General features: G+C 37.8%; 1 protein-coding gene across 13 annotated transcripts in view; it reads left to right on the top strand.

Moving 5' to 3' along the window:
* The window catches only part of LRRC7 (leucine rich repeat containing 7), a 625,380-nt gene that overhangs the window by 110,985 nt on the left and 495,012 nt on the right, over window positions 1-19,383 (top strand). For all 13 annotated transcript variants that reach the window (XR_008630218.1, XR_008630219.1, XR_008630221.1 and 10 more), the window contains exon 2: window positions 18,607-18,704. Coding sequence is in view for 9 of the 13 variants with exons in the window: in XM_055138674.1 (XP_054994649.1) it covers window positions 18,608-18,704 (97 nt within the window). In the remaining 4 variants the exon portion in view is untranslated. The remainder of the gene's footprint in view (window positions 1-18,606; window positions 18,705-19,383) is intronic.

The raw sequence follows: 19,383 nt of genomic DNA, 5'->3' as shown, positions 1-19,383 counted from the left end.
AAACAAGAATTTTCTAAAATGTATGTTTTTAAAAGGCTATTAAGAATGGAAAGGTAATAAAATGGGAGTCTTTAAAAATTATCAGGGCTATTTATAAATACCAGGATATGCAGATATGAAGAAGCTAACGAGGAATGATGAGGCAGCCTTGGGGCTAACCAGAGCAGTGAGTTCTTTTCCTCTCAATGTCTCAAGAAACAGAAATAGAAACTGCAGGTATAGTCGCCTGAGAGCTAGTACAGGGAGGTTAAAACACTGGCCATACATGCATCCTTCAACCGGCACTGCATATGGTCTCTAAAGGAACCTCTCAGCACCACTGGGTATCACTCAACCCACACCCTTCCCCACAAAAGATAATAAAGAGAAATTTTAGCTATAACAATGGGTCACCTGAGAAGAAGTACAAATGTTGGTAGACAAATGAGATGCTGACCAATTGCCTACAAAGCAGGCAACCAGTGGAGCAAGTGCTTCTATTTTTCTCCTCCTAGGCTCAATATTCTCCTGGTAACATTGGTCCAAAACATCTGCATCCAGAAGGGAACTTTGCTGATCCTTGACATAGAAGCTAGAGTGCCAGGACACAGAGTTGAAAAGAGAATTAACAGGAAAAAGGTAATAGAGAAGATGTTCTTGAGAACGAGAGTCAGAATAAGAGGTTAGAACATTGGCATTAGCCTTGGAGTAAGGCTTCGCTTATATTAATGTAGTTATATCACTGCATCACTGTCATCCCGCTGCTCAGCGATTTGCTCGAGCGGGCACCAGTAACGTCTCCAATGTGAGTCTTGTTGTTACTGTTTTTGGCATATCAAATATGCCACGGGTAGCTTGCCAGGCTCTGCTGTGTGGGCGGATACTCTCGGTAGCTTGCCGGGCTCTCTGAGAGAGGGGCAGAAGAATCGAATAAAAATCACTTCTCGGCCTTTTGGCGAAGATCAAATGTCGTATCAAGTGTGTGTAGTTATAAAAGGGAGAAAAATGAAGACAAGCAAATATTTTACGATAAAATGAATAATAAGTTTTAGAATTGCTGAGACAATCTTAGATCAGAAATCAAGGGCAATATAGGCCAAAAAGGATATCCACAAATATCATAGTGAAACTGAAGAAAAGCAAAGATAACAGAAGGATCTTAAAATCAGCCAGAGAGAAAATAAATTATTATCTCCATAGAAAAAGTGGTGGAAGCAATAACCAATTTCTCAGTAGCAATAATGGAAACATAAAGTGGAAATAACACGTTCAATGAGCTATAGGCGATCTGCCAACTTTTATTATTTTATCTTGCAAAGGTAATTTGTTAAATGGGATGCAACATGTAGACATCTTCAGATGAACAAAACCGAGAGGGTTTAAAATCTCCTCACTATAAAGGAAATGATAAGAGAATGACCTTCAGAAGAAGGGAACGTGATTAAAATAGAAGTTCTAGATGCAATGAAGAATAGGTATAAAATACTAAATATGTAGACATATCTATACAGTAGAAATTTGCCAAGCGATTAGAGGAAAAGGCTGACAAAGGTGTGACACAGGACAGTGGTGAAAGGTGCTATGGGGTGCTGAGGAAAAGTCATATTTTTTTTATCATATCCGTAAAAGTTGACAGTTATAACCATTTTACCTGTACAAAACGAAACCATAATTTGCAAACTAGAAGACATAAAATGTAGAGTAAAAAATAGAAGAAAGACCCAATTCAATAAAAAAAAATTGTACATATAAAGCACAAATCACAGAAATAAGTCCAAATTGTTATCAATAAAATCAGATGGAATGTTAACATAATGTTATGATTCAAAACAAATTTGTTTCCACATAATGACAAAAAAGTTCAGTTCCTTAGGATACTTCATTTTATATACATTTCATAAAATAACCACAAAATGCATTAAAATTTAAAGTACATGGAGAAAGACAAATTCATTGTTACAACTATCTCACTAATGCTTAAAAAAAATGCAAAAAAAAATCAGCAACTTTGGATAGTACCAGATGAGTATTATAGTATATTGCAGATTAAACTAGAACTTGATAAACAGGAGGGTGGAGGAAAAACAGATCAGGATAAGGAGTGTTAAGAATGCTGGTTCAAGAGATGATATTGACAAAGCTCTCCAAAGGACAACGTTAAGTGGGGTGTTCTTTAGATATATTTAAAGGACTGTATTAAATATAGGGGTCTGGACATTGAGGTAGTAATAGTAAGCTGAGACTCGATTGAGTAAAGGCTCGAGGCAGAAGCACGTGTTCCAGGGGACAGATGCAGTAGACAGAGTGAGAGCCAGGCAGCAGGTCCAGAACTCCGAGCATCTCCTTGTGCGGACACCGACTTTTGTGCTGAGTAGGTAGGAAGCCTTCAGAGTTGTCAAGATTTTGAGATTCCTCAACTGCTGATCTGTGACTAGAATATAGACAGCAAAGATAGGAGTAGGGGCTGTATGTGGTTACTCCAAGAATCCTATAAAGAATCATATACTTACCTTCACTGCAAAGGAGATAAGCAAAAGGACGGAAGGAAAATAACCTATTTTGTCTGTGCAGTGAGAAGGAATCAAAAGCATAATGCCAGGTGCCCAGTTTTAGCAGGAAATTTTCATGCATTGTATGATATCATCCTTTCCCGTGACCCAACACATGTTTAGAAAAAAAGAAATCTTTTTTTTAATGTTTCTAGAATTAGCTCGTGATTATGTGGCATACATTGGATCTGTTCTTGATGTTTGGGTACTCTTTTATCTCAAATAACTTATATAGAGGAGGGAGGCTGGAGAGATAGTATAGCAGGTAGGGTTCTTGCCTTGCATGTGACTCACCCAGATTTAATCCCCAACAACCCATGTGGTCTCCAAACACTACCAGGAGTAACTCCTGAATGCATAGCTGGGAATGCATCCTTGAGCATCACTGGGTGTGGCCCAAAAGCCCCCCGACCCCCAAATTAATAATTTTGCCCCCAAAGATATATCTTCAAAAGAAGTGAAGTCATTTCACCTCTTGTTTTTAGAGTGAAAGATACCACATGTTCCAGTTTTCACATCATATGTAATATGCGAAGAGACTGAGATTTATGCTTTGAAATATCTTAGAAATTTTAAGTATGATTGTGATTATATACTTTCCTGTGTTTTTTTTTATAATAGCCATCAAGCAGTGCTTCCGTGATTAGTCACAACAGTTTCCATGTCTGAAGAAAATGTCGAGCATTTCTGTGATTCCAAGCCATATGCCACAGTTAGAGAAAATTTACTAAGGAGAACATTGTCCCAACGATTCAGATTATTTCCTAGTCAGTGACAGGTTACTATCACATACCTTGTGGGCAAGAACTATAGCTGAAGTATCACCAAGGAAAGAATGCAGAGCAGTCAAAGCAGTTGAACTCCAGGGAAGAAGCTTGTCTTTATTTCCCTGATTATAAAGACTGATGCCATTGGTATTAGGGTTTGCATTTATATAACATGTTTTAATATTTATGAGCATTTTGGAAAGAATCCTGTTTGTTCATGCTTGCCAATTCTCTCCCTTTCTCTTTGAAAAACACGTTTCTCTTGCAAAGAATCAACTTCCTTTCCATACATTCTCTCTATCATTGTATCACTGTCATCCCCGTTGTTCGTCAGATTTACTTGAGCGGGCACCAGTAATGTCTCTATTCCTCCCAGACCTGAGATTTTAGCAGCCTCTCCTTACTCATCTTTCCCAATGATTGGAGGCTCTTTCAGGGTCAGGGGAATGAGACCTATCATTACTGTTTTTAGCATATCAAATACATCATGGGTAGCTTACGAGGCTCTGCCAGTGCAGGCGGGATACTCTTGGTAGCTTGCCAGGGTTTTCCTATATAAAATAATTTGAGAATTTGCTAAGATGAGATGCTATATAGAAAATTTTTCCTAATAGTTGGGATGTTCTCTCTCTAAAAAACAAAAACCTACTATATAGGACAGCAGTGTATTCTCTGAAACTTAAGAAGACTCAAATGGAAGTAGCATGATCTGGAAATGCAAAGAACAGCTTTTTTATTGGTGGAGCTGTGCTTCAACGTGGAGATCAGCAGATATCAAAAAATAAGGGCCATGGTTTGATGTCACTGCTGACCTGGGGACAGTGAGTCTCTATTCCTTCATCATAAAAGAGAAAGCCTACAGGCTTCTCATGAAAAATAAATGAATAGCTCGCATCTTCCACTCAATATCTCTATTGCAAACTACAACACCCAAAAGAGGAGAGAACAGAAGGGAATTCCCTGCCACAGAGGCAGGGTGGGGGGGTGGGAGATGGGGTGGGGGTGGTGAGAGGGATACTGGGATCATTGGTGGAGGTGAATGGCCATTGGTGGAGGGATGGGTAGACGATCACTGTATGACTGAAATGCAAACACAAAAGTTCATAAGTTTGTAACTGTACATCACAGTGATTCTCTAATAAAATTTTTTAAAAAAGAAAAATAAATGAATATGTGAACAGGTTGTATAATTGTAGATGGCAATTGAGTTATATAGAGAATATATTTATTTCTAATATTATTCAATTATTTTATTTTTGTTAATGTTCCACACTGGTGGAACTTGGGGTTTACTCCACACTCAGGTATCACTCCTGGATTAGGGGTACCATGTGTGGTCCAGGATATCCAACCCTGGTCAGTCACAAGCAGAACAAGCACCCTAACCACTATACTAACTCTTTAGTTCTTCAATTATTTACAAATGGATAATTTGTGTGTAGTGAGCTATACTATCTAATACATGGGACAGCTATTGCTCTCAAAGATATCTGGTGAAGTCTGGGGCAATTAAACATGCATATACATGCCTGAAATATGACAGAGAATTTTCAGGAAATATGTGAAATCATAGAAAGTTTTGCAGAAAAAGATCTTTTGTATTCCAATTATATTAGTCTTATATTTCATAAATGTTGGCTGAGAAGTATCAGTGTGTCACTGTATCATTGTTATCCCGTTGTTCATCGATTTGCTCGAGCAGGAACCAGTAACGTCTCCATTTGTCCCTGTTGCGTGCTAGTGTAGCCCGGTGGCGTACTGAGGGCTCTTTCAGGGTCAGGGGAATGAGGACCACCGTTGTTACTGTTTTTGACATAACAAATATGCCACGGGTAGCTTGCCAGGCTCTGCCGTGTGGACAGGATACTCTCTCTGTAGCTTGCCGGGCTCTCCAAGAGGGATGGAGGCTTTTTGGGCGGCCTCTAATCGCCTTTACAGGTGTTCCCAGTTTACTGAATGTAAGCTTTTGGTCGACTGGCATGTTGTAAGGATCTGCACACTGACAAACACGCACCTGCCCGCATCTCTGAGCAGCACCTGGCACATCTGTGGCCTCAGGTTGATCTTGAGGTTGATGGAATATGCCCGGAGGTAATTGAGCAGCTGGCAGAGCAGGACCCTAATGCAGAAGGTCTGTGCCAGGTCAAACACCTGTGCCAAGTCCCAGGTCACCCAGTGGTTGGCTGACAGCAGCCTACAGTGGATGAGCCACTGTGCGCACTACCACCATGGCTCTATGTCTGACAGTGCTGCGGCTCAGCCCAGCCAGGGCAGCTGGTGACACTGTGGCCACCGCCACGTTTCTCCATGCCCCTCTGACACCATTCTATCTGAATCTTGGAAAACAGCCGGCTGAGAAGTATAAAACACAAATATTTCAAAATTTCCTTCCTTTAAAGTATGTAAGGGAGGAAATAATGGGAAAGAAGGAATCAAACACTATTTATACTGCATTTTTGCATCTCAATTTATAAGACATACATGATTTTTAAAGGAGTAACTTTAATGGCTCTAATTTTTTTTAATGATGTACAATTCAGGTATGATCTTTATGATCCCCCTTGATGGGCAATCATTTTAGTAAATTACCTAGATTTTTTTTTCTATTTTTTATTGTAGCTCGCCACATGGCAGAGCCTGGCAAGCTACCGGTGGCGTATCCGATATGCCAAAAAACAGTAACAAGTCTCACATGGAGACATTACTGGTGCATGCTCAAGCAAATCAATGAGCAATGGGATGACAGAGATACAGTGATACAGTGATTTTTTTATTGTAAATTTTATCTTTGCATTACTATGTTGATTCACTATTAGGACTTTTTCAAGAATTGAACCCATTATTTCTTTTTCAGTATTTTCTGTAATTTTAAACATTTTTTTTGTTGTGACATTGACTTGCAAAACTGTAAATGTCTGTATCTCTTACAGATGCATTAAAAAGGCACCCTGCCCACAACCCCACTACACTTTGTCCCACTGTGCCCAGCCCTCACTTTGGTGACTTCAAGTCTATGATCAGGGTCGCTAAGCTTATTTTTGCTGTACATTGTCTATTCCCTAGCTTTTTTTTCTCTGTTTATCACCTAGGAGGGACATTGTCCAGTATTGGTCTCCTTCTGACTTATTTTCCTTCTGACTTATTTTGCTTAGCATGAGCCCTCTATTAGCTATTTGCTCTTTTCTAAGTAATTTGATTGTGGGGAGATGCGATTTCTTTTTGCAATAATCTTCCTGTTTAGCTTCAGTTTGTCCTTATTAACTATCAACTGGCTGAGATAATAGGGTATTGATTATGTTTGTGCTGTCATCTGCAGTTTAAATTGGATCTCTATGAACACTTGACAGTCTTTTAAACGACTATTATAAGTTTAATATGCTTGCGAGACCTAGTCTGGGGTTTGACTCGAGGTGCTGAATTCAGGTCAATATTTCTTAAAAGACAATAGCTTAGTGATCCAACAAGACCATTTACCACTATTCCTTCCTCTTAAATTTATTTTGAATTCAAAACAAAACCACTTGTCATTATTTCTTCCTCCTAAATTAACCAAACAAAAATTCTTAAACTCTAAAGGATTTTAGAGTTTGAGGATTTAGTGAGGATGGTTTTAGTCACAGTATGCTATGCCCTTGGTTTTTGTTTATTGGGGTTTTGTTTTGGGGGGGGAGATAGGAGGAGATGGGGCAGAGGGGAGATGAGTGCTACCTTGTAGCACTCAAAGCTTACTTCTCCCTCTGTGCTCAGGGATTGCTCCTGGCATGACTCTGGGATAGAACCAGGGTTGACTGCAACACTATCTCTCTGGCCTGCTCTGTTATTTCCTTTGAGAGCTATGCTTATACCTGAAGAAGGAAAACTGAATTTAGATTGCTAAAAAGGTAGCTTATACTTTTTCCGATGAAGTGAGCAAAAGTACATTTATTGTCATTCAGTAATAACAAAAATGTTATGTTTTATGACAAATTTATTATTCACTCCTTCTACCACAGTCCAGTGCATCCTATTGTCCCCTGCCCCATCAATTGATAACCTTGGTTCTGGGGTCTGATGTGAGTTCAAAGTGTGGGTGAGTGACACATGTGTTTGGTGGCTGAGAACTAAACTGTCTCCCCAGCCTGGCCAATAGCGACAGCAGAGGAAGGAATGGGGAACAAAGGAATGGGGCCAAGGCCAGTTGGTAATCAGTGACCATTTATTCAGCTGTCACAGTGTAGTCATATAGAAGTGAGTAGGGTTGAACATTATCATAACAAAAACCAGATGTAAAGCCCTTCCTTCAGGGGACGCTCTTTTAGGAGAATAACCTAGGGGCAAAATCTCATCTGGGGGTTTAGCACTCTAGATTACTAGATCCGCTCAAGGGTGGGATTCCATCTAAGGGTGTATTTCTTTCTCCTTTCTTTAGCTAGTAATCTGTTTAAAAAACATATTAAACTTACTTCTTTACTAATATTTCTAGTCATTTTGTATGAACACAGCAAGAAATGCATTAAGCTTAAAGATTGGCTCTTCCTGAGACATCTCACTATATATACCAGACTATGGTCCTCAGGCAAGGTTAGTCTTTCCTAACCCCAGCAGACTCCTTTTTCAGTTACTACTTTTTGGGTTGGGAGAGATTTTGTTTCGTGACCATTCTCCTAACTTATTATACTTCTTTTGGCACTTAGCTTGCTCCTTTTTCAATGCCAGGGTAGCTTACTGTTTGCCCTGGGTCCATCCAAGTCCCTCTCTGGGACTCTCCTTTTGGAGGTGTTACGAAGTAAGGGTAACCAAGACTTTAGTCAAGCAAAGATGATAAATGCCCAGGAGTAAATATTATTCAGCATCAATTACCTCTCATGTTATAAAAGCATAGCATCAACTGTCTTCCTGTGTCTACACAAAAAGGACATTGCTAAACCATACAAAGGACATAAAGGAAAGAGAAAAGCCGTATAGGATTATTATTGCCTGACGGAATTGGATGTGCCTCAGGAACATGGAGTGGGAGTAACTCACAAAGCTCCCTGTGGGAGGAGCAAGGACAAACCAATGTTATCCAGCAGTCTGGGTCAACGAGTTTGTTTACAGAGAACATTTTCTATTCTCTTGCTTTGTCTCTAGTTTATGACATATGAGTGAGAGTGTCTGATATTTGTCCTTCTCCTTCAGTCTTATTTTGCTTAGCATAACATCTCTGGTTCTACCTGTGTCATAGCAAAAGGCAGTATTTTATCTTTTCCGATAATAGATGTATCCCATTTTGTTTATACACCACATCTTCTTTGTCTACTTCTCTGTCCTTAGACATTTGTGTTTCCAAATCTGGGCCATTGAAAACAGTGGTGCATTAAATATAAATGTGCAAACATCTTTCCTGAATCGATGTTTTTCATTCTTCATTTCTTGTTTTTCATTCTTCCTTTTTTTTTTAATTTTCAGATCAAATTAGAATTCCTAGAACATTATTATAGTTCCATTTAATTTTTTGAGAAATTTCAAGAGTGTTTTCAATTAGGCTGAACCAATTTACATCACACCGGTATAAATAGTTACTTTTCTTCCACATCTTAATCAGAATTTGTTTCTAGACTTTTTATTTAGAACATTCTCTCTGGTGTGAAATGGTATTTCACTGTAATTTTGGTTTATATCTCCCTGGTATTAGTGGTGACAAATAATTTTTTATGTGCTTGCTCACCATCATTTTTGTCTTCTTTGGAGAAATTTATTTAGTTCTTCCAATTTTGATGTGATTGTTTATTTTTTGTTACTGAGTTTCCCAACTTTCTTATTTGTTTTTGGATATTAGTTCTTTGTCATAAGTATAGTATACAAATATTTTCCTATTCAGTAAGATGTCTTCTTGTTTTAGTGGTGATTTTTACAGCCTAGAAGCCTTGTAAACTATTCATTTATTTATGTTTTTATTTTCCTTGACAATGGAGTTAAATCACTGAAGACACCATGGAAACAAGAATCACATACACACATTCAGTTTTAGTCTTTATCATTTTTTGTTTTCTTTAACTTTGCATCAGTAATTTCTATTGATATCTAGGGTCTGTAGATATATAAGTCAAAGTGACAATAACTCATAACTATTCAACATGTTAGGATTTATTGAGCATCTGTGACTCATTTGATTCATTCAACCAAACCTACTTTATGGGACAATGTGGAAAAAAATAATATTTCTATTTATTGTGGCATTATGAAAGGAAGACTGGAGTTTGGGAGCCAGGGAATCTGAACTGAAGTCCTTGCTGGATAATTTTGTGTTACTTTGCACAAGTTACATATAATCCCATACTTCCAGTTGTTACATCTATAAATAGTGATGCGGGAATATCTACTTCAAAAATATCATGAAAATGAAAGTAAACATATTATAGGGAAGTTTGTGAAACCCCCTGTACACAATATCAAAGCTTTCAAATGGCCTAGAATCTCTTTGATTAAAGGGCAAAGACATTGAAATGCAGACAGAAACTAGTTGGAAAAAGACTGGTCACTCTTCAAAGCAGTAAGTAGACAAAATACAGAAGATTCAGCGGACAAACACAAGGTTGATTTGATGTTATTTGATTTGCTTCTGAGTGGATTTAAGACTTAAAAATAGGCCTATGGGCAAAACATGTAATAGGAAAAAGGTGAATCTTCCAAGTATTCTTTCCAGGGAACTGGAGAGATAACACAGCAGGTCAGGTGTATATTCCTGCACCACACATAGTCCCCAAGACCTGCTGGGCGTCATCCCTGAATGCATAGCCAGCAGTTAGCTAAGAGCACAGTCAGATGTGACCCCCAGCATACAAAAGGACAGCAACAACAACAACAACAAAACTGTTGCTTCTAGGAAGTAGTAGATTTCACTCATCCAATTAATGTTTGTAAAATGTTGATGTAGCGCTTATCATCATAGAGGGTCTATGAGGAATACATGGAAAATTTAGTGGCTATGGGGAGGAAACAAAGTCTGGTCATTCTTAAATGGAATGCATCTTCATCTCTGGACTCTGACAAATACAAAAATTAGTACTCTTCCACAAAAAGTGATAGGGTAGATCTTAGGATTTCAGTCAATATTATATGACAGTGTCCTTTAACAGAAATGCCTCTTGTGCAATCATTACAAAACTTAAAGGCACGAAATTCTATCATATCTCTATACATCATGCTAATCTTCCCAGTCATACTGTTATACTAAATACATGGCCTTAAGTTGCTTTATAAGTTGTGGGTTTTTTTTTTTTCATGTTGTTGCAGCTTTTGTATCCAGGTCTTCATGCAATCGAGTTAGTTAAAATTCAGTAAGATTTGTCCAAAAACTGTTTGCATTTATTCAATATTGTTTAATTAAAGGGAATTATTAAGCATAGCTGAAAATTTTGCTTTCCTAGAAACTAATACGTCAAGGATATTTACTCTTTGTAATTTATTTTCTACCTACTTAACTCATTAAGTTCTCCTTTGAATTTTAGGGACCTGTTAGAGCACAAAGCAACGAGCCTTGCAAATACTCGAGTCATGGCTTATGCAGGAAAATTTAGGCAGTTTGATCAATTGTCCGTTTGCCAATAAATTTATTCAACATGCCACATCTTCCCACTTGACTTATGCTTACGAGGAGGCAAATATAGGGATAATTTAGTGAGATCACTCTCCTGAATTATAAGCCCCCACATGGTATTTGGATGAGGGGTGCATTGCACACAGTATTCCCTCTGGTTATGCCAGAGAAATGTTCCCACAGAGCTGCTGTACACGGGGGAGAACTGCTTCCCAGTTATCTCTGCTTACGCTAACCCTCTCATTCCCTAGGACCTGCAGGGAATTGAGGATTATCTGACCCTTTCTCAGATGCCGGGTCATTTGGGGCAACGGGTACAAAGTGTGATAGTGAAGGTTGCTGTTGAGTGCAACATGCTAGTCACTGGGAGGGGCTTCAGAGGTGCCAGAGAGTGGCACTGTGGAAAGCATGTGGGTAAGAGTTGACGGCAGGATTTGGAAGGTCAGTCATCAGTTTGACTTCCCAGGTCACGGAGTGATCCCTGGAATTTATATTTTCTGTGACAGATTATGAGAGGAGGGGAGGAGGGAGAGAGAGAGAGAGAGAGAGAGAGAGAGAGAGAGATGTATTCATTCATTCCCATGAGTAGTTTTATACTCATTTCTTCCAACAGAATCAAGACCAAAACTGACATTATTCACAGAACTTACAGCCTGAGAGGGAAGTAAACTTTAAACAGAAATTCTATATGACACATATAATAAATATTATATATACACATATACAATTGTAATTCATGTTAAGTGTTTTGGTGGAAAAGTTTAGGTGGCAAGATGAAACCTTCTTTTGGAGTCTATATACAGGGTCAAAGAAAACTCATAAACAGTGGTATCTCATTGTTTTGATTATATCTCTTGGATGATTACCAATGTAGAGCATTTTTTTCATGTGCTTTTGGCCACTTGTAATTTTCCCTTGAGGAAGTTTCTGTTAATTTCTTCATTCCATTTTCTGATAGAGTTGAATATTTTTTTCTTGTAAAGTTACACCGGTACCTTATGTATCTTGGATGTTAACTACTTAGCAGATGGGAACTGGGTGAATGATTTTTCCCAGTCTGTGGCCTATCGTTGTATCTTGGTCACCATTTCTTTTGATTTGCAGAAGTAATGTAGTCCCATTTTTTTTTTTATCTTTGCTCCCACTTGCTTGGTCAATGGTGTTTCATCCTTGAAAATGCTTTAAGCTTCGTTGTCACAGAGAGTTCTGTCCAGAAGCAAGGACTAAGAGGATTGGTCCATGGTTGGAAGCCTGCCTCAAGTGCTGGGGGAGAAGGCAATTAAGACATAGTTGGGAATGTTTACTCTAGATAAAAACTGTGTGCTGAAAAAACTGTGTGCTGAAAAATGGAGGTACCAGCCGGCAGCCACGGGATGTGTGGGAGATCCGGGGGGTGTGGGGGGGTGGTACCGACCCCGCCCTCCGCCGAGATTTAAGCGCAGCAGCCACACAGGTGTGGCCTTTCCGCCGCTGCACGAGCATAATCCCAGAGGCCAACTAAACTACTTTGGACACCAGCAGCTCACAGAAATGCCTCTAGACTGTGAACTGAGCCACTGCCCCATGCAGCGCCCGGGGGAAGGGTTTCTCTCTCTCGGCTTTTCCATCTTATGAGCTCCACAAAAGGGAAGTAAAAGCTTGCAGTGATGCAATTTCTGGCAGAATTTTCCCTGGACTTTATACAGAAATCCAAAAGAGAGAGAGAATAATGAAAAAAATAATATTATTTTTATCAAGTTTGAATCAGGTGATATCCCACCAGCAATGAATAAGAATTTCACCAAAATTCACCACTAATATTTGTTGTTTTCAGCTGTTTCTCTCTTAAATTTTGATTTTTTAAAAAATTTTTATATATTCCAAGGATCTTTGCTTTGCATGTGGCCAACTCAGGTTTGATCCACCTTATATGGTTCCTCAAAGCCCCCAAGAAATGATCCCAGAGCCAGGAATATGCCCATGAGAATGAGAATTACCAGGTGTGGACTCAAACCAAAAAAAAAAAAAATTAGTGTTTTTACTAGTTGCACTTTAAAGTATTTTAGACAACCTGTGCTAATATAGTAGTTATACATTGCTATTGAAACTGAATAAATTAAAATTCAGCAAATCTTTTTTTTCTCAAAATCAATTCCCCAGTCAGCATAGCCACTTTTCTACTGTTAATTAATTGAATTTTGTATCTGGCTAGCAGCTACTTCGTGGACAGCATGAATACTGAACACTTAATCCTTGCAAAATGTTATATGACATTGCCCACACTGTGGTTAATAGTGAGTACTTTGAAATCAGAAAGATCTGGATTTAAATTCTAATTTTGCATTTAGTTATTGTGTAGTTCCAAATAAGTTATTTAACATCTCTGAGTCTCAGATTAGCCACGAATAAAGCAAGACTGTCTTATATAACATTGAAAAAGAACCTAACATAGCACCTGTTACATAATCGGCATTTTATAAATACCTATCTTGATATTTCTTTTCTCTTAATACAACTTGCTTGCCCTCTGAAGTCTTATCATTCTTTTTCTTCTCCTTCCAAGCAGTATAAATTTATTTCAATTATATTTTCACCACACTGACATCATTCACTGGCCATACCTCAACTCAACCCGCATGCTAGTTCAACACAAACTGTTCTCTGATGAAGTAAAACCATGCCAAACCTTGTTAGAAGAAATAATCTCACTGCTGAGATTACCAACCTCACAAATGGGTCATCTATTCGACCTCCATGCAACTTGGTGAACCTATAACTATACCCCTAATTATTCATTCCGTTATTCATAGTATCTCATTTATCTGCACCTTCCTACCCAGGCCCCTTACTTCGTCTCTGCATCACAGGATGACTTTATCACTTGGAATGAATTTCCCAAGTTTCCTTCTATAACATCTTCCAGCGTATCTTTTTCATTTATAGGGGTTCCAGTGTCAGGTGACTTTAGAGACACTTGTCTAATGCTAAAAATAGACCTACTTCAATTCGATCCCAAACAACCTTTAATACTGGGAATAGGAGAATGTGTGCTTGTCTAAAACTCCTTGAACATTTGTGTAGACTAAGTTAGGAAGACACCACTAAGTGTCAAGAGTTATTGACACTTGTTCATAACTTTGATTGCTTCTTTATGCCATTTTATAGGAATATGGCTGGGCCTTTAGCTTCTTGTCAATGATGTATAGGCTGCATTTTTTCAAAGCTCTTCAAGGAGTTGATAGAGCATCTGTTGTGCCTGTGGTCATCGCTTCATTCCTGCTTACCGGAACAATTAAACACCCCTGCTGGTGACTTTCCAAGCAAGAGAGTCACTGGAATAGCTACTGTTATGTATATTGGTTGTGCTCCAAGAATTCATTCTTGGTCATTTTGCCTCACCACTTAATGTAAACTGCAGATAATAGATAACACACCACTGGAGTTGAGCAGCAAGAAGTTTAATGCCAGGAAACTGGAAGCCCCACTTTATGTAATAATTTGGTCACGAATATTGTTCTATAAAACTTTTAATTTGATTTGAAGTGGTTTCTTCTGAGAATAACTCTGAATGTTGCAAAAGAACAAAAGAACTTCTAATGCTCTCTTTAAATTTTTCATCTATTAGCTTGTAGTATATATAATTTATCATCTAGTGAGTTTCTTTATACTCAGATATCTTTTAAATAGTTCTCAAAGATATAAAATGCCCCTGTTAGAAACAAATGTCTCAATGATGATAGCTAGATAATAAAAGAAGCAAGATGTTACCTAACATAATATGTATGCATAATGTATTTGTGTGTATATATAGATATATATAAATACACGTACATATGGTCAATCTACCATTTTCTTAGACTCTACACCTGCTACTTCAACCAAGAGATCAAAACTATATACCATTTAGTTGTATACTACACATATGAACAGACATTTTCCCTCATCACTACTGGTTAAATATTATGACATAACAATGATTTATAGAGCATTGACATTGTATTTAGTATTATCATTTATCTAGAGATAATTTAAAGTAAAAAGGAAAATGTGGGCATGTTGTATGCAGATCCAATACCATTTAATAAAGTAATTCAAGCACATCTGTAAATTTTGGTTATGAGGGTCCTGAACCAATTCCTCACACATACAAGGGATGACCCTAGTATATCTGTGTGCATAGTACTAATTATATGTGTATATTTTAATTATTAAACCTTGTATATGTATGTATGATATATGTATGATAAAATAGCTGAATATGAATATGAAGATGCTCGAGTGAAATTATAATAAATATTCATGAAATCATAGAAATAAAGCACAAAAATATATTAGAAAAGATCAAATTCAGATAACTTTGTCATTTAAAAGGGGTAAATGGTGGGAACCAGAATATAGCCCAAAGATACAGTATTTCCTTGCATGTGTGATATCCTGGATTTTTCCATAGCATAGAAAAAAGAAAATGAAAAAAAATTTAGCACTTTTTATGCATCAGGAGAACAACTATTCATTTTTATTCATCTAATATCCTTAGAGGGTTCTCATAAGATAATCCCTTAAAACTTCTTGAAGAAAATGAAGAATATCTTACTAAGCTCTTCATTTTAAAAAATTGAGTAATTTATGTGCAAGGATGTTTTGATATTCTCACACCAGAAATTATGTTAGAAAAAAATTTTTCTTAACAGTTCCATATTCTTTTTTTCTTTATGAAATAAATATATTTTCCATAACATTCCAGACATTTAAACTTTTTTTAATTTATTTTTTATTAATGAATCACCGTGGGGCTACAGATACAGGTTTAAATATTCTCATGCTTGTGTTTCAGTCATATACAGCTTGAGTATCTATCCCTCCACCAGTGCCCGTCCTCCGCTGATGACCCCATCATCCCTCCCACCTACCTACTCCCACCTTTAGCACGTAATTTTATTTATACTTAAGATAATTATGATTCATAATAGTTGTTTGCTCAGTTTTTGTGACAGACACAATGTAAAGTTTTATAACTGTATTAAAAAATGTTATTCCCCACAAAAATTCTGTGAGATAGCTAGAGTAATCCTTATTCACTGATGTGAAAGGTAAGGCACAAACTGTCTTTACAGTTATCTTTTATGGAATTGACTGGGAGTTTGAGCTCGGGCAGTCTGTTTCAAACACTGAGAATGGTAAAAAAAAAATTGTTTTAGGAGATAGATAGTATAGAAGCCAAAGCACTTGCCTTGCATGTAGCAGACCCCAGCTCAATCCCTGATGGTGAATATCATCTCTGAATACCACCAGAGTGATCCTTCAGCACGGAGTCAGTAGTAACCCAAGTACCACTGGGTTACACACTGGGTTGGACTGGAGCGATAGCACAGCGGGTAGGGCATTTGCCTTGTAAGCCCGGCAAGCTACCAAGAGTATCCTGCTCACACAGCAGAGCCTGGCAAGCTCCCCGTGGCGTATTCGATATGCCAAAAACAGTAACAATAAGTCTCACAATGAAGACGTTACTGGTGCCCACTCGAGCAAATTGATGAGCAACAGAATGACTGTGACAGTGATATCCCACATAAGAGAACGTCATCCTGTAATTGTCCCTCTCCTTCTGACTTACTTCCACTTGTTTGTCCCCAGGCATTTGGGTTGTTTTCAAATCCTAGCTAATTGCATTAAGTGTTGCAATTACTGCTGCTGTATGACTAATACTGCAGAATTCATGCATGTGTCCTTGTGAGCATTCCCACAAGAAACCTCTGGGCACCTGGATTCTTGGGGACTTGACTTGGGGATCCTTGACACCAGGAGCAACGAGACAAGTATAAGTCTTGTCAGTACTTTCTAACTTATACTCCAGTTTTCTAACATTTTCCCCCAAGTGTAATTACGTGAAAATAACCCTGTTTGATTGTCAGGAACATCAAGGAACGCATAATAGGCCTCTCTGAGACAGTGGTTTACATACATTTCCAACTGGGCAAAGTTCCTGCTCCAGATAGAAGTCTAATCACACAATAAGTAAAATTGGTTTTCAAAATGGCATCAGAATTTTATACAGATATTTGCACAGGCAGGTTATATGTGTTTTACTTTTCTATCTTGAGTTTGAATACTAATGAATCATTATGAGTTCACTTTGATTGTTGTTAGATCATTGTGGAAGGACATGGTCTTGCTGAAATGTAACAAGAATTGTGCACTGAATTAATTCAAGTCAGAAACTAGAAAAGTTTTAGGTAATTTAGTTCACATGACTAATTCTTCTGGTGGAACTACAGGCCCAGTTCTGGGAGATTAATTCCCCATACCTACCACCCCCCAATATAGTCTTAATGCAAATTATGTCTTAAAGTTCTCAGGTTGCCATTTGGTTTCCAATTTATAATAATCTGAGGGAAAAACATTTTCATGCTTGATATGAACTTATAATGAAATTAAAAATCAAGTTATCACATTTTGAGAATCAAATCTGTGCTTTAGTCCATAGATATGCACTAGAAGAGCATATACTGACAGATATATAAACACATAAATTAAATCTTACAAATGAATGACTTGTATTCAGGAAGTGTGTTTGGAAAAGTACTTTTATAGATCAGTGTTTGCTTTCCAGACATGATTATGCTATTGTCCCAGTACAGAAGATTCATCTCATATTTTACATCATTTTACATGCTTTTACATCATGTTTGACATAATTTTAAACATGTCTTTGATGTGATTGTCCTCTCGGGCACTGGGAATGTGGTTCTCTGGCCATTCACCCCTCTCCTCCCCACCAGAAGTCTCTTGAACACTATAACCTATAACAATATTGAACTGTTCTCAAGGTATATCCACTCTCAGTCAGGGGAGTTATCAAAACCGGTGACATTCCACCAGGAAGGACATCACTGGTAACCAGGAAGGACATCACTGGTAAATAACTGTTAAAAATCAGTCACAGCCACAGTCATCCCGTTGCTCACTGATTTGCTTGAGTGGGCACCAGTAACATTTCATTGTAAGACTTATTATTACTGTTTTTGGCATATCGAACATACCACAGGTAACTTGCCAGGCTCTGCCATGCGGGCATGATACTCTCGTTAGCTTGCCAGGCTCTCCTAGAGGGGCGGAGAAATCGAACACGGGTTGGCTGCGTGCAAGGCGAATGCCCTACCGCTGTGCTATCGCTCCAGCCCAACTGTTAAAAATAGATCGATATTTTCAAAATAAGTACCATGATCTTGTCCTAACTTTTCAAGTCATGAACATTTAACAGCTCTTCAGCGTCATCAAAGTGAGTTGAGTGTGCAAGTGACTTGAAGTTGGTGAGAGATGGCTTTAAAGTTTACGGCAGCCAGAGCAAACTGGAAATGAGGCATCTGCTGTTAAATACAGGGACCAAAGTTGTCTTTCACACATGTGTGACTACTTTCAGTCTGTCAGTATCACTCTGCTGCTAATTACTGAGATGTGTATTTTACCTTAACCAATTTGTCAAGAAGTCATGATCATTAGACTTAGAAATCTGTCTCCCATTTTTGTCCTTCATGTGCACACAAGTAGCGATTCCATTCTTGTAAACTCATATTCAAACTGGAGTCAGCTGAGTTCAGGACTCGCACCTTAAACCCTGTGTGTTTTCTCCAGCTCCGCCTGGCTAAGTGCTCTTAATGTTATTCTGCGTAGAGCTTCAGTAGCACCTGGAGGTATTGACTTGTAAGTTAGACCATTTAACTTGCCAATATATATCATGCTTTTGGCATTCAACTGAATTTTGGATTTTCTCTTACAGAATGGAGAACCTAATAAGGGGAAGGAATCCCCCACAATACCAGAGAAGTCCTTATAAGGAAGTTCGTGCAACACTTCGGAAGAGACCTGAAGAAGAGTGTAAGTATGTTTCATGGGGTTAACTCTGCTCTTGATAGACTTGGTGAGTAGTGTAGTAAAAGGAAAGGGTTAACCTGTGTGTGATTCAATAATAGAGGTGCTCAAGAAGTATTGGATGAATCAAATTGAGTAATTAAAACAAGTTAAACTTGCAAGTAGGCACTCTAGGCATTGTTCCTGGAGTGTTTATCTTGGCCTTCCAGATTTAGGATTGATAATTGAGTTCTGTGTTCAGAGGAGAGGAAGCAAGTCTGTCGATGCACCATATATTTCTTAGATATTTATACAATAATGTTTCTGAGAAATTGTGGAATACAGAAAGAGAATAATTTTGAACTGTGTTTAAAATATCAACTGCAACATTTGATTGCATCAAATATTTGCTCAAGTGAAACATTTGATTTAATCAAATCTGAAATTAGGGAAAAGATTTTGAAAGTTATATATCCCACATAATCCTGAGTTATTATAGTGTTCCTCCATTTAATGTAACATTAGAGTATTTAATTGTTGGTGGTGATATTGTTTCTAGTCTGCTATATTATCGGAAACATTTAATTTAATGCTTTCATTTTATATTTATGATGAGCTAGATTTGCAACTTACTTTTTTGGTATCTGCATATAATTATTTTTAGGGAACAAAATCACATATTGTTATGGCAAAAATTTATTTGATT

The sequence above is a fragment of the Sorex araneus genome, chromosome 5 (assembly GCF_027595985.1).
Source record: "Sorex araneus isolate mSorAra2 chromosome 5, mSorAra2.pri, whole genome shotgun sequence".
In the NCBI taxonomy this organism is placed as follows: Eukaryota; Metazoa; Chordata; class Mammalia; order Eulipotyphla; family Soricidae; genus Sorex; species Sorex araneus.
This window is presented reverse-complemented; position numbering and strand designations above follow the sequence as displayed.